Source organism: Limulus polyphemus, unplaced genomic scaffold (genome assembly GCF_000517525.1).
Source record: "Limulus polyphemus unplaced genomic scaffold, Limulus_polyphemus-2.1.2 Scaffold296, whole genome shotgun sequence".
In the NCBI taxonomy this organism is placed as follows: Eukaryota; Metazoa; Arthropoda; class Merostomata; order Xiphosura; family Limulidae; genus Limulus; species Limulus polyphemus.
The window spans coordinates 193,827-206,834 of NW_013665906.1; the positions used below are offsets into that span (position 1 = coordinate 193,827).

At 31.9% G+C, this 13,008-nt stretch overlaps 1 protein-coding gene across 1 annotated transcript in view; it reads right to left on the reverse strand.

The window, feature by feature from the left end:
• Window positions 1–454: 454 nt before the first annotated feature.
• LOC111085257 overlaps window positions 455–13,008 on the reverse strand; it is a 172,740-nt gene continuing 160,186 nt past the window's right edge. The window contains exons 4-6 of the mRNA XM_022382962.1: window positions 8,982–9,317; window positions 869–979; window positions 455–483 (exon numbers count right to left, since the gene is read on the reverse strand). Coding sequence (XP_022238670.1) covers window positions 455–483; window positions 869–979; window positions 8,982–9,317 — 476 coding nt within the window. The remainder of the gene's footprint in view (window positions 484–868; window positions 980–8,981; window positions 9,318–13,008) is intronic.

Genomic DNA, 13,008 nt, shown 5'->3' on the forward strand with positions numbered 1-13,008 from the left:
CGCGACTCGCAGATTCCAAGTCAAGTGTTCTAGCCAATAGGCAAATAATGTTATGATTTATTAATTTTTGTAGAAATATTCTAAATGGAATAAATGTAATTGAAGTATCAAAATATAGAATAAAATCTTATTCAAATAGCTTAATAGGAATGATAGGCAAGTTAAAAAAGTTACTTTAGACGTTTCAATAAGCACGCTGATGGTGAATTTAGTTAAACATAGAATAATTGATTTTATATCAGTCCTTATCTATTCTTTATTAATATATTTTAGATCAGATTTTGTTACAGATGGTACAATCTATCTACGACTCGTGGACTGTGTCAAGAAGACTATAGAAATACATAATGACAGGTTTTTCAAAGTTTCTCATGGATAGAAAGGATTTGAAAAGAAATTGTACGTTACCGTACAAAATCCAGCACTAAATTACTGGGACAGAAGTATTAACGCACTATACCTCTCGTTCTTCTTCTATCGTTACTGATGTAAAAAGATAATACTATCTATATATCTCCAAATAAAATTGGAAACTTTATGGCAAAGTTTTAGGTTGAAAGTATGGAAAATCACAATATCATCATAATAACATTAGCATAGATGTGTTGATTGATCAGTTAATAAAAATGGTGACTAGAGTATGAAGATAGACCCTAAGATTTCTTCTCTTTTACAGCTATTTTTATAGGACTAGTGGTAAGTTTTTCTTATCTTAAGTATTTGGAAATGAACAAAATTGCAAGACTTTTCCCAAGCTATGTATTACATCTTAGCTCTTCATTACCTAATGTATTAAATATTGCATAAAAAACTCATTAATGGGATAGCTGTGGGATTACAAATGCATTGGCTGAGATATATAACTTACCGCCTACAGCGTAACACACCAGACTGAGCTCGGAGCCTTCACTGTAAGGTCCAATGATCCCAGATAACGATTGATTCCTTTGGTTGACAATCAGGATTTCCTTAACTGGCACTGGAAGAATGTGTGTATAGGTTAATTATGCATCTCAAGTACGAAAACAAACTTTCCCTGACAGGTTTACAATATTCCATGTGCAGTATATATTCTTTTGTTTTTAAACCGAAATTAAAAAATTCTGTTTCTGTTTCTTTCTCTCTTTGATGCTATCACATTGTCCAGGAATGCATTAAGACATCGAGAGAGAGATATATAGTAAACAAATAAAACACGTTGGTAATGTTTGAACATATTTAACAAGTTATTTGAAAGAGCAATCATTATATGAAGGTAGTTTCTTTTTTGACTGACAGTTATTGTTGATAAAGCTCGCTTCGGTTTTACAACCTAATGATTGGTGATTGTATATTAATTAACAGACAATAAGTTTACATTCAATTTCATTTTGTTTTTAAATATTTCTCCTTGCAGATGATTAGATTCATGTACAATACATATTAATGGTAAACGTATTATTATGACATACATACACCGTACGATATTTACAGCTCTACATATCGCATGTAAATTGTGTTAAAGTAAAGAAATGTATGGTTCAGGGTTAAAACACAAGAAAAAAGAAATTGGAGTGGTAGAAGTTGAGATACTACTCTAGCTAGTTAAGGTGATGTATGGAAGTTCGCGATAGTTTTCTGTCGTGTAATACAAAGACTGCCTTGAATCATTCGTGAGTTAGGGAAAATGTCTTAAGTCATTTGTGAGTTATGGAAAATGTCTCGTGTCATATGTGAGTCACCATTTGAGGGTTTATTAAGAGCAGACGTCTACTGAGCTGGCTGTACTTAGTTTATATACATTTAAAGTGGCGCGTTGGGTTTGAAATAGATGTTACAATAGGAAAGTAAGTCTTAATATTTTTCTTTTCAATAGTATAAACCTAATAAACCAAACAAGTACAATTACATAAATTTCAATTATGGTAGAATTTAACGTTAAAAATAAAATTATAAGTATTTTTCTTTTCCTTTGAAACATTATATTTAAAAAACAAAACTCTGAATTTTAAGTTATATGTATTTTTCAGGTAAATTTGCTCGTTCAAATCTAAGAACAAAGATGAAGATGTCAGTTCTCTTTACAGAGTTTAATGTTGACAATGCGTTGATAAGTTACAACAAACTTGCAAATGTTAATAATTAAGTGGTGCTTTTATATCTTCAAGAACTGTGGTACAAGCAATACTGTTTATTGGTTCAGATATGTTGACGTTTGAAATATTGTGTGCATACACTGCTCATTCCGACAGTTCTTTCTTGAACTTTAAACAAAAATTAATTAACACTTGAGTTTTCAGAAAGATTGTAAAACAAGTGTTTTTGTTTGGTCTACATGTTATGTTTGTAGTATTTACAATATTAAACATAAGTAGTTCATTTTGAAAAGTTACAAGCTGAACACAACAGTACTATGCATGTTCTCTTTTAGCCTTAAAATTATGATGTTATTGGTAAAACATGGATGCTATCAATCCAACCATGTTCTCCTTTAGTCTTAACATTATGATGTTATTGGTAAAACATGGATGCTATCAACCCAACCATGTTCTCCTTTAGTCTTAACATTATGATGTTATTGGTGAAACATGGGTACTATCAACCCAACCATGTTCTCCTTTAGCCTTAACATTATGATGTTATTGGTGAAACATGGGTACTATCAACTTTGTGGATTATTAACTAGTATTTCATTTTAGTTTGGTTGTTAAACCTCCAAAATTATCGAAGATTAGCTGGCCTCTTTTTTGTAACATTACTTTCCAACTGGTGTTACTCATTTTCAGTTGAATAAGCATCAAGATGTTGGGCTGGTTCATTCATGCCTGCTTATTAACTGCGCCTTCCGATCCATCACATACCTCTTATTCAGCATGTCAGCACGTTTTAGATCATTATCTTGGTGAACTTCAAAAACAGGGCCAATTAGCTTCGTCAACTGAGCACTTCGTGACAAATTAGGATGTTGTAATGTTTCTTTTTATTCAAGATCTGCAATTTCGAGTTTCCAAAAAATCAAAGCTGTTTCTTCAGCTCACAAAACATTGCTTCATTTATTCTTTAAATATTAGTGATCGTGTGGAAAGTTTAAACGCTTCATTCATTCACACATGAAATATTAGGCTGTTTCTTTTGTTGTTTTTTGCTATAACCCTTTCTTTTAGATTTCTCTCTCTTTTTTTTTTTTCCAAATATCAAATGTTGCTGATTCTGATCCTACAGATGTTATGCATTTCTTTCTGGAGATTTTTGGAAATAAATTTAATTTGAATTTATTTTGGATGATGCTAATCCCCCCTTCGATTATATTTTCTGTGTCGCTTCATCCTATTGAACTTTAACTCCCAATTGCAGAAAAACGCTCAAATGTTATTTGAACCGCACACTTTGAAATATTAAGTATCTTAGAAACTTACCGTCCCGGGTTTTCTTTTATTATTCAAAGCAATAATTCTAAATTCTTTGTCTTATTTTTTTTCTGTAGTCATGTTGAAAATTATAAAATATTCAGTTAATGTTTGAACTATACTCGTTATTTACTGTATTTAACCAAACAGAAATAACAGTGTTCATGATGAAGAACACATTTAATCCTCATTAGATGGTGTCTAATAGATGACTTTTTTGAGGTGAATGATTGTTTTTATCATTATTACAGAACAAAATGTGGAGATAACGTATGGAGAGACACTGTTGATGTTCTTCAAAGAAGAGTTTCAATTCTTACAAACTTTTCCAGGAAAACGAGTGTTTTCTTGTTCAATCTGTTATTATTATCGCTACTATATGTTGTCTATACACGTAAATGTATTTATACGTATATAATGATGAAATTTAAGTTTACCTTGAATAACAAAAATGATTCTTAGTTTATCAGAATTCCAAAACACGACATTTCTTATTACATCAAGAATCAACAAAAGAATATTTTCGATCATAATACTAACTAAAGAAATCAGATTTTATATGTTGGTAATATACTCTTAGAGAAACAAGCTTGAGGTTGTTCTACGGAACTTCAGTCTTGTCAGCAGAGATTACAAACTTCTAATATTGTAGTATGGGTAAGAGTAAACTGAAAGTAATTATTGTATTTATAACCAATTCAAGTCAATAATATTTCTATACAAATTGTCACTTAAAAATAACTTACTACTAGGATATACAGACAAACAGAAATATACATCTTTTTATATGATTTAATTCGTTTTACTACTAGCATGTCGACAGAGATATATATAAATTTCATTTATGTTAGTATCACCATTTAAACAAAAAATATTGCTGTACGCAGGAGTTTACTTAATTTATTACAAGTATTTAAACAAAAACACTAATATCTGTATTCGTTATCAGTAAATAATTATCTCAAAGGTGAGTTTAAAACAAAACAGATAAATTATTTAACAAATGTTAATACAGTAACTCTTTTAAAAGGAAGAAATAACAATCGGTGTTACAGTACACAAAAGAATCTTTATTTTGAAAACTTTTAGAAATCAGGTCTAATTGGTAAGTCAAAAACAAAAATCAGAGGATAAAACAAAACGGGAAAGAAGTGTCAATGATGAAATTAAACTAAACTGAAATGTTTCAGATCAACCTTGGCATCATCGAAGTTAGATTGGATAAAATAAGAACTAAAGAAAAATCAACCAAACCTATCTAAGATCATCGTCACCTATGATAGGTGTCCAATCGCCTACAGGGAGAATAGTTTGCGAAAACGCTATCTCCACACGTTATTGTTGGGTAGGTAACACTGCAAGGCTAGCTTGAGTTGTCAACAAACCAACATATCATTATTAGACAAAGACTATCTAGATGAGCGGAGTTATAGAGACAACAAACCGCAGCGCAACAGTTACCAGAGATTGTTATTTAAGACTCATAACATAGATAAATTAATATGTAAAATTATACATGGACTTATGTATTTATACATTAAAATACTTTTAGTTGCGAGCTTTCGCCCTCTTCATCAGGCAACAATGTACATAGTTACCAGAGATTATGGTTGTTTTGTTTGAGATATTTGAACAAAGCTAAACTAAGGTTATCTGCACTAATTGTCTATAATTTTAAACTAATGAACAAAATGAATGGCAGCTAGTCAACAGCAATTAATAATAACTCTTGGGTCTCTCTTATAACGCATGACTCTAAAATAAAGATCGTAATTTCTTTTTATTTCAGCAGCAACGGGACGCGAATCATAGCCCTTCGGAAACACAGTCAATCAGGCTAGTATGTAGGTTACGCCGGGACCTTTATTAAAGATATATAATGGCCTTGTTCCAAAATGGATCCCTAGAGAAATTACTGAAAAAGTATGAATTTTAAAACAGAAAAGTAAACCCAATCTAAACCATATGAATTGTATACGTGATCAACTAGCATACCACAACTCTCCCATCTTTAATTCTAGATTTTCGTCGAAGTAAAACAAAATTAACCAAGATGTATTCTGGCTCATATTGATTGTATTGAAACATGATTCTAAGTTAACAAATCAAAAAAATCCTTAAAATAGTAAATTTCAATGTAATGTAAAAAATTTATAAACGTAACATACAATATGCACATATTACAGATACAAAATTTAAATAGAACAAAATAACCTCCAAAGTAGAAAAACAAATCATCTGCACCAGAACAGTCAATTGTGCCAATAACTCAGTATGATGCACAACTACGTTAAAATTAATATAAATGAAATGAAACAGGCTAATTGGTCATTAAACAAAATCAGAGCAAATAGTTAAAATCAAAATGTTAGATCACAAACTTCAAATAACAAAGCTGCAAACTAACGTAATTAAAAACACGCTTATTGAATACAAACTAAAACACAGTAAAATGAAATAATCGAACCTCAAACTAGAAGTCATAGCAAAAACCAAAACAAGAAATAAAATGAACACAACGAAACACAGTAAAATGAACCTAATACATGATACAAAGGTAAAACGTATAAGCAGAAAATTATCAACTATGCATACTAGAGCTTAACTCAAAATCAATTTATAATGGTGAAAATAAAAGAAAATGGTTATAGTTATACAACATAGTGTCCTGTAATGTATTGTTTAAATGCGCACACAGTAAAATACATATCAATACATCCAAATACAAAAAAAGATTTGAAAACAAACAACACGAAACCTTACTTATAACAAACACAAAGAAACTACTATCTTGAAACCTAGCAATCAGTAACTTTAAAACAAAATTGTACAAACTACAAAACAAAATGACAAATAAAACAAAGTAGTTTATGAAAAGAACTTACAATGAAACGTACAAAAAGTAAACGCAAATATAAAAATTATATATAAAAAGAATGTATATATATATATATATGGTAAGGATCTTTGACATCAGATCACTTGATGCTTGAAAGGAGATTTTCTAAGGCAGTGATGGATTATTGGCCGTCCACCAATAACTGTCTTCAGCGTTTTAAAAATATGTTTACCTTCTGTGTGATTCAGTCCTGGATAACCTTACTTTGCTTTCGTCCCTGAAGTAGTCCTTTTTGAGTATAATTGCCCATATCACAATATAAAGAAAAACCTGAGCATCAGAGAGGCAGCATCAGTGCTCTACTGGTGGAAAGTCCAGTCCCACTAGTACTATGATCAGTGGTATCATTAGTGCCTCCTTGGAAGTTCGCAGACACCTCAATGTTGAAGTTATTATTCTGGAGTTGATGGTACTGCACCATTTATATTGTTGGTAGCCTTGTCGGTGGACTCCCTGGCCAAGTTACTTGATAATTTCTTAACTAACCTCTGATTCTTCAGCTTTGGAAACAGATATTTTAGTTCTTTATTTTTGTGGTCCTGCTGGTGGTGTGCCAACATTTTGGTTCAATGTTACTTCTGCAATGCACGCTCTCTCAGTTCCGCATTCCACTAGATCTTTGGGAGTATCCTAAAGGTTCTTGCTGGCTAGGACTACTAGATTCAAGTTTTGCTTTTCAAAACAATGGATGACATTGGTTGGATTACTTCTCTTTCTATTTGAATTGGAACTGCGGACTCTACTACAGAGTTCTCAATAGTCATCTGGATATAAGTGCGTGTGTGAATGATATCCTTTAGTTCAAAACCAAGCTGCATGATCAATCAGTTTCTCAATGATTCTTAGCTCTTGTCGGACTCTGTCAGATTCTTATAATTGATACACAAGTAGATATCCAAGTTTTTTCAAATTTGACCTTTTTATTTAACAGCGAATGGAACATTAGCTCAGACTGAAGTGACCAGCTATTGATTAAAAGTCCAAGTTTCATCTTAAAGTAATACCAGCTAATTTGTTAACACAATTTCACCACTGATGTATATCAGGAAAATAACAGCAGACTAGAGAAAAATATAATAATAACATACTACGGATCATACTTATTTGAGCATGGTCAATGTGTGATAAAACAGTGCTACCCTCCACCTTTGAACTCTCACCGGCGAGACTGGACATCTACGAGGAAAAAATACTTAACATGGATCCTGCCTACTAATAACCAAACTGCTCTTCCTGCAGTGCTGTTGAATCAAAACTTCAACTGGCTGTAAATGGCTTAACAAATGGTTTTATGGCGTTGTAACTCTATACTACAGAAGCAACTATACTAAACAAGCAACGATCAAGCCCCCTGTGGAAAAGCCTCAGTCAGAGCTACTGTTGACCTATGACAGAATTTGTTATTGAACAATGTGACGGTAACTCATTTTATGACATTTGAACACCTTACATGATACAGTTCAGAATTAGAATAAGCTAATACCAGCTAGCTCACAGTTCTCAATCTATCCAAAGTGATATGATTAAAGAAAGTAAAAAAAAACAAAAACTGAGAGAAACGTGAAAATCCAAATGATGGAATATATTAAACAAAGACAAATATTGGAAAAGTATTATTGATGCTAGATTGTTTGTTTGTTTTAGAGCAAAGCCACGGACTATTTGCTGTATCTCCCGTGGGGAAATGAACCTCGGATTTTAGCGTTTAAGTCCGTAAACTTACCGCTGTTCTACCAGAGGACTTGATGTTAGAACAGAGCAGTATTGAGCTTTAGTGTTTTGGTATAGCAACATTTAATGAATAACCAAAGAACATTTGCTGACTGCTCTCAGATCAATGTTAGTTTTTCAGGAATCATATAAGAAACACCACCAAAACTGAACTGAGATTGATGTCGCCTCCTTCTACTGATAATTACAGCGTTTGCAGCAGTTCCATATTTCCACTTTGATAACCTCCCAAGGACAGCTTGGAAGTACACCAACACCAATAGATCAGTGATAAGGCAAAACTTGTCTTTATTGGCAACATCTATACACGTGAGAAACCCCAGATTCATGTTTATGGAAAGTTGCTGAATGTTAAAATGCATAGAAAATCCAACCACAACTGTATAAAGGGAAATATATTACGTAAATACAAATATACGTAAGATCACTTAACCTTCAAGCACCATCAAGACACACACAAAGTATTACTGAACATGGTTTCACTTATTTTCCAAGCAGCATATAGACGCATACACGATGTCACTTAACCTTCTACTAGTATATACAATCAAAACAAATATAATTATATAACAGGTAACGTAGCCTGTACTATCAGCATATGAAGACAAACAATATATATATCAGGGGCGTAGCTCCCTATAAACAAAAACACAGACGATGGTTTCACATGTTTTCCTTTTTTCTCAGTACTTAATTTTACCACACTAGAATCTATGTATTCAATATTGAACATTTTGAAGCAAAAGTGTAAAAAAATACACAGCGTAACCATACGTTCACCTGTAAACTGTCTGCGACATATTGAACGCAAACCCTTGGCGTTTCGGAAGGTCCTTCAGGGACCTTTGCTCTACACGGCTACATATTATTAACGTTCCAGCTACGCCCCTGTATATATTTCACCTAACTTATACTACTATATAGATATATATACTCAAATATGTTTAACTTTTTCTTAGACCTACCGATTACTTTCAGGTCGATGACCCTATGGATCGTCCGAGCCCACCGATAGTCCACACGACAGCGGTACTCCCCATTATCTGTTTCTTTCACTGGGTCTATGGTTAAAATGGCGGGGTCAACTACGAGGTTAAAAGATGCTCTTAACCCTAACGTATCTGAAGAAAAATGTTCAGCCTTTTCCAGAGGCCCATGTCTGGAGTCAACGGTAAAAATCGGAGCGTTTATATCAGACTTGTACCACAAAATAAGAGATACCGAGTCGTCACCAGTAGGTCTACGAATGTCACAAGGTAGCTCAACTTGACGCCCAACCATAACTTCAATGATAAGCGGATCTACGGTGAAATGTTAAATAATTATACCATAGTAATTATCAAATACATACATACATATATATATCAGCAGTGAAAATGTGTTATTGGAGCTAGTGCATTCGTAATAGTTTATATTTAGGTAAGAAATTATTCTATTTTTTTGACTGATTAACGATCAACTGTAAGTACGACGATCAAATTCCAGTGGAAAGTATTATTTCTTTTTTTACGTTTCACTTTAGATCTTCTTCAGTAGAACGATATGGAGCCCACAATGTATAGATTTATCTTTGAAGTTAATTTAACAGTTTGCATGAAAGGTTCTCTTTTGATGCCATGAAGTTTGGTGGCGGACTTTTATTTACGAAGCGATTTTTATATTGACATTCAGAAATTCACTACTTCTCAGAATACTATGAATAGTAAACCAATGATTTAAATAAATATATTTGCTAGTTTAGCGAAAATTACCAACAAAAGGGTGGGCGCCAGCTATGTAAATGGTTCTTAGAAATCTGTTATTATGATTCAAAAATATAAGAAATATTTTTCTCTTTTTTTATCAGATGGTTGTACTATTGAACTTCACCAAAAAAAGTTATGTCTATTATTTATACAAAAACTAAATAACATTTAAGGTAAAAATAGCTACACAATGAATTTTAGACCCGCTTCCTAAGAAGTCATATAGAGCACATCCAGAGTGACAGGTTGTAAATATAGAGCATATCCAGAGTGACAGGTTGTAGATATAGAGCATATCCAGAGTGACAGGTTGTAGCTTAGCTCTCGATGTTTAGGCCACAGAAATCTTTCTAAATTTCAGTCTTAAGATTCCCAACTAAAACTATTGCTGTTGTGCGAGTTGTCGACAGCAGTTAAACTTGTATTGTCAAAGACAATATGTCCAACTTCTTTGAAAAGTATTTTTTTTTACCTGTGCTGGATTACTAAAGTCAGTTTGCAGTTATAGTAACATAAAATTTTCCACAATTAACAATAAATTAGTGATTTCATAAATTCTATGGAAAACTGGGTGAGTTTATATACATTTAAGAATTTGATATATTTATGTAATTTTAGGAGACAGTAGCCACTAATTACAATTTTGGTTTCGACTATTAAGAGCTTTACAAATGAAGATTGATTGAAAGGCAGAATTGCTGTAACTGGAGATTGATTAGGCTACCTTTGAAAAGTTTGCTGTACACATTGGTTATACAAGAGAAGACTTAAGAAAGATGATATAATTTATTGTTATTTTAAAAATTCTATAATGTATTTCTTTACTGATTAGAAAGTTGTTGTGTTTATTTAAACAAAGAAAACATATTGATTTAAATATACATTGTGATCGCCAAAATACCTTAAAATTCCCACTTTTTACTTCTGAATGTTGTTTTGCCATAAAGTACAACTTACTGTACGTATTTACTTTTAAAAGAACGTTAAAAAGAAAGCTAGCAGTATATTTTTAAAACTTTTGTTCCATGGCTTAATATTCATTACAGGTTTTGGTTCATTCATATGAGTTAAATGATAAAAAACATCTTTATAACACATTATTATATCCACCGCGGTTTTTAAATATCCAATGTCAATTAAAATATTGTTCAAAACATTTAATGCCTTAAAACTATTTTAGTCGTTTGAATTTATAACTACAAGATTGATATCAAAATCAGCCTGCTTAACAACCGAAACATTTTAAATATCAAGCTGTGCAACTGAAACATTTTAAATAGCAAGCTGAACAACTGAAACATTTTAAATATCAAGCTGAACAACTGAAACGTTTTAAATATCAAGCTTACAACTGAAACATTTTAAATATCAAGCTGAACAAATGAAACATTTTAAATATCAAGGTACAACTGAAACATTTTAAATATCAAGCTGAACAACTGAAACATTTTAAATATCAAGCTGAACAACTGAAACATTTTAAATATCAAGCTGAACAACTGAAACTAAATATTAAAGGATAAAAATTCAATAGGAATATTCGCCATTGCAGCTTTTAATGCATTTCACAGATGCCATGTGATACCAAGAATAAACTACAAAAATAACAGGGTTTCGAAGTTGACCTGGTAGTAGACGGCAAAATTGGTGGAGTTTTCATTTTGCTTTACATTTAGTGTTTGAGTACACTAAACTAGTACGACTTTTGCCGTCAATGCCTTGTAGCATCTGAGTTGTACAGAGTCAGAAGCGAGAAATGTAGCACTAAACCATTTTATATCCGTCGTTATTGATTCGCTTGAACATTCACTTGAAAGTTGGAGAAAATGGAACGGTAATTGTATGGTACACACTTGCGTATATGTCATGCCAGAACATATTTTATTTACAGCGGAAAAGTCAGGCAATCAAAACGGGGACTTACATGCACCTTTTCAGAATATGTGAGATTTTAACGAAAGTTAATAGGAGAAAATGGAAGCAAATGAATTCTTTCAAGTAAATTATATTTTCTATATACAATCACGTATAGTCGAGTTCTTCAAATTTTATATAATATGGGCACAGTAATAACAATAAGGACAATATTCTCTCGTTGCCAAGGAACGTAAGTTCTGCCTTTACGCTGACGTAAACCTCTAAAAAATGTTCTACCACGAAATGCCTTTTCTCTACATGTCTGTCCACGTAAGAAAGTTTCTTTGTAAGGAAATTTAACTCATTTTCTCTTAAATTCCTTAATAGTAAATGTTTCTTAAATCTAGCTTTCTGGTTACGAAATCACTTTATTTGTTTGTAATGCTAATGAACTCGTAGAGTTCATGCTTCTGTTTAAATCTACTTTGCATAAAAATATCGAATGATAATCTAGTTTGGCGTTTTTATTCACTATCTGAACAATTTTTACTGCAAATGTTATTTTTTTAATTTGATCGAAAGCTGTATGCTCCACATATAAATCATATAACTAGGTTCTGCTGATTGTTGCGTAGAATTGTTATAGAGATAAAACTGCTCTATCTCTGCATTGTAATTGAATCAACTCAAAATATTCAATTTACCTCTTGTGTATGTATGAGTTTCGCAAATATTCGAAAGATTCAGTTTTAATAAAAAATGTATATCTTTCGTTTAAAAGTATCTTATGAATGCTTATAAAACAAATATTTAATTTTAAATACGTTTATGGCTTTTCACTGAATATAACATGTTAATAATTTTCTGTAATTTTGTAAGGTGTTTAAACAAACTGAGTGCAACATAATGCAATTGAAGAATAGATTAAACAATCGCTAAGTTTTTTTTCATATTTTGATCTTAAGAGTATGACGTTTCGAGCTAGCTGTACGATCTGACAAAGAGCGCAAGCTAGAAACGTCATCATCTTAAAATATAAAAATAAATAACTTGGCGATTGTTTAATCTATTCTTAAATTTCGATATCTTTGTTACTTATGCAGTTAAATATATATTTCTGAGTACAAAATAATACATTTTTGATAATAACTTTAACAAATAATTTAGTCCTTTTGTTTGAAGAGCTTAGAAAATTACATAAAATCTTTTAATATGCTATTAATAAAAAATTCTGAATGTATATGATTTGCAGAACGCACATAAAATCAAATAACGTTGTATAAGAGACCTAGCGTGTGGTCTTTATAGTGGCTATTTGATTACGTTTTTAAAGAGCGAAGTGTCATGTTCATAGAAGTTTGGCCCCCCCAGTGGCACAGCGGTATGTCTG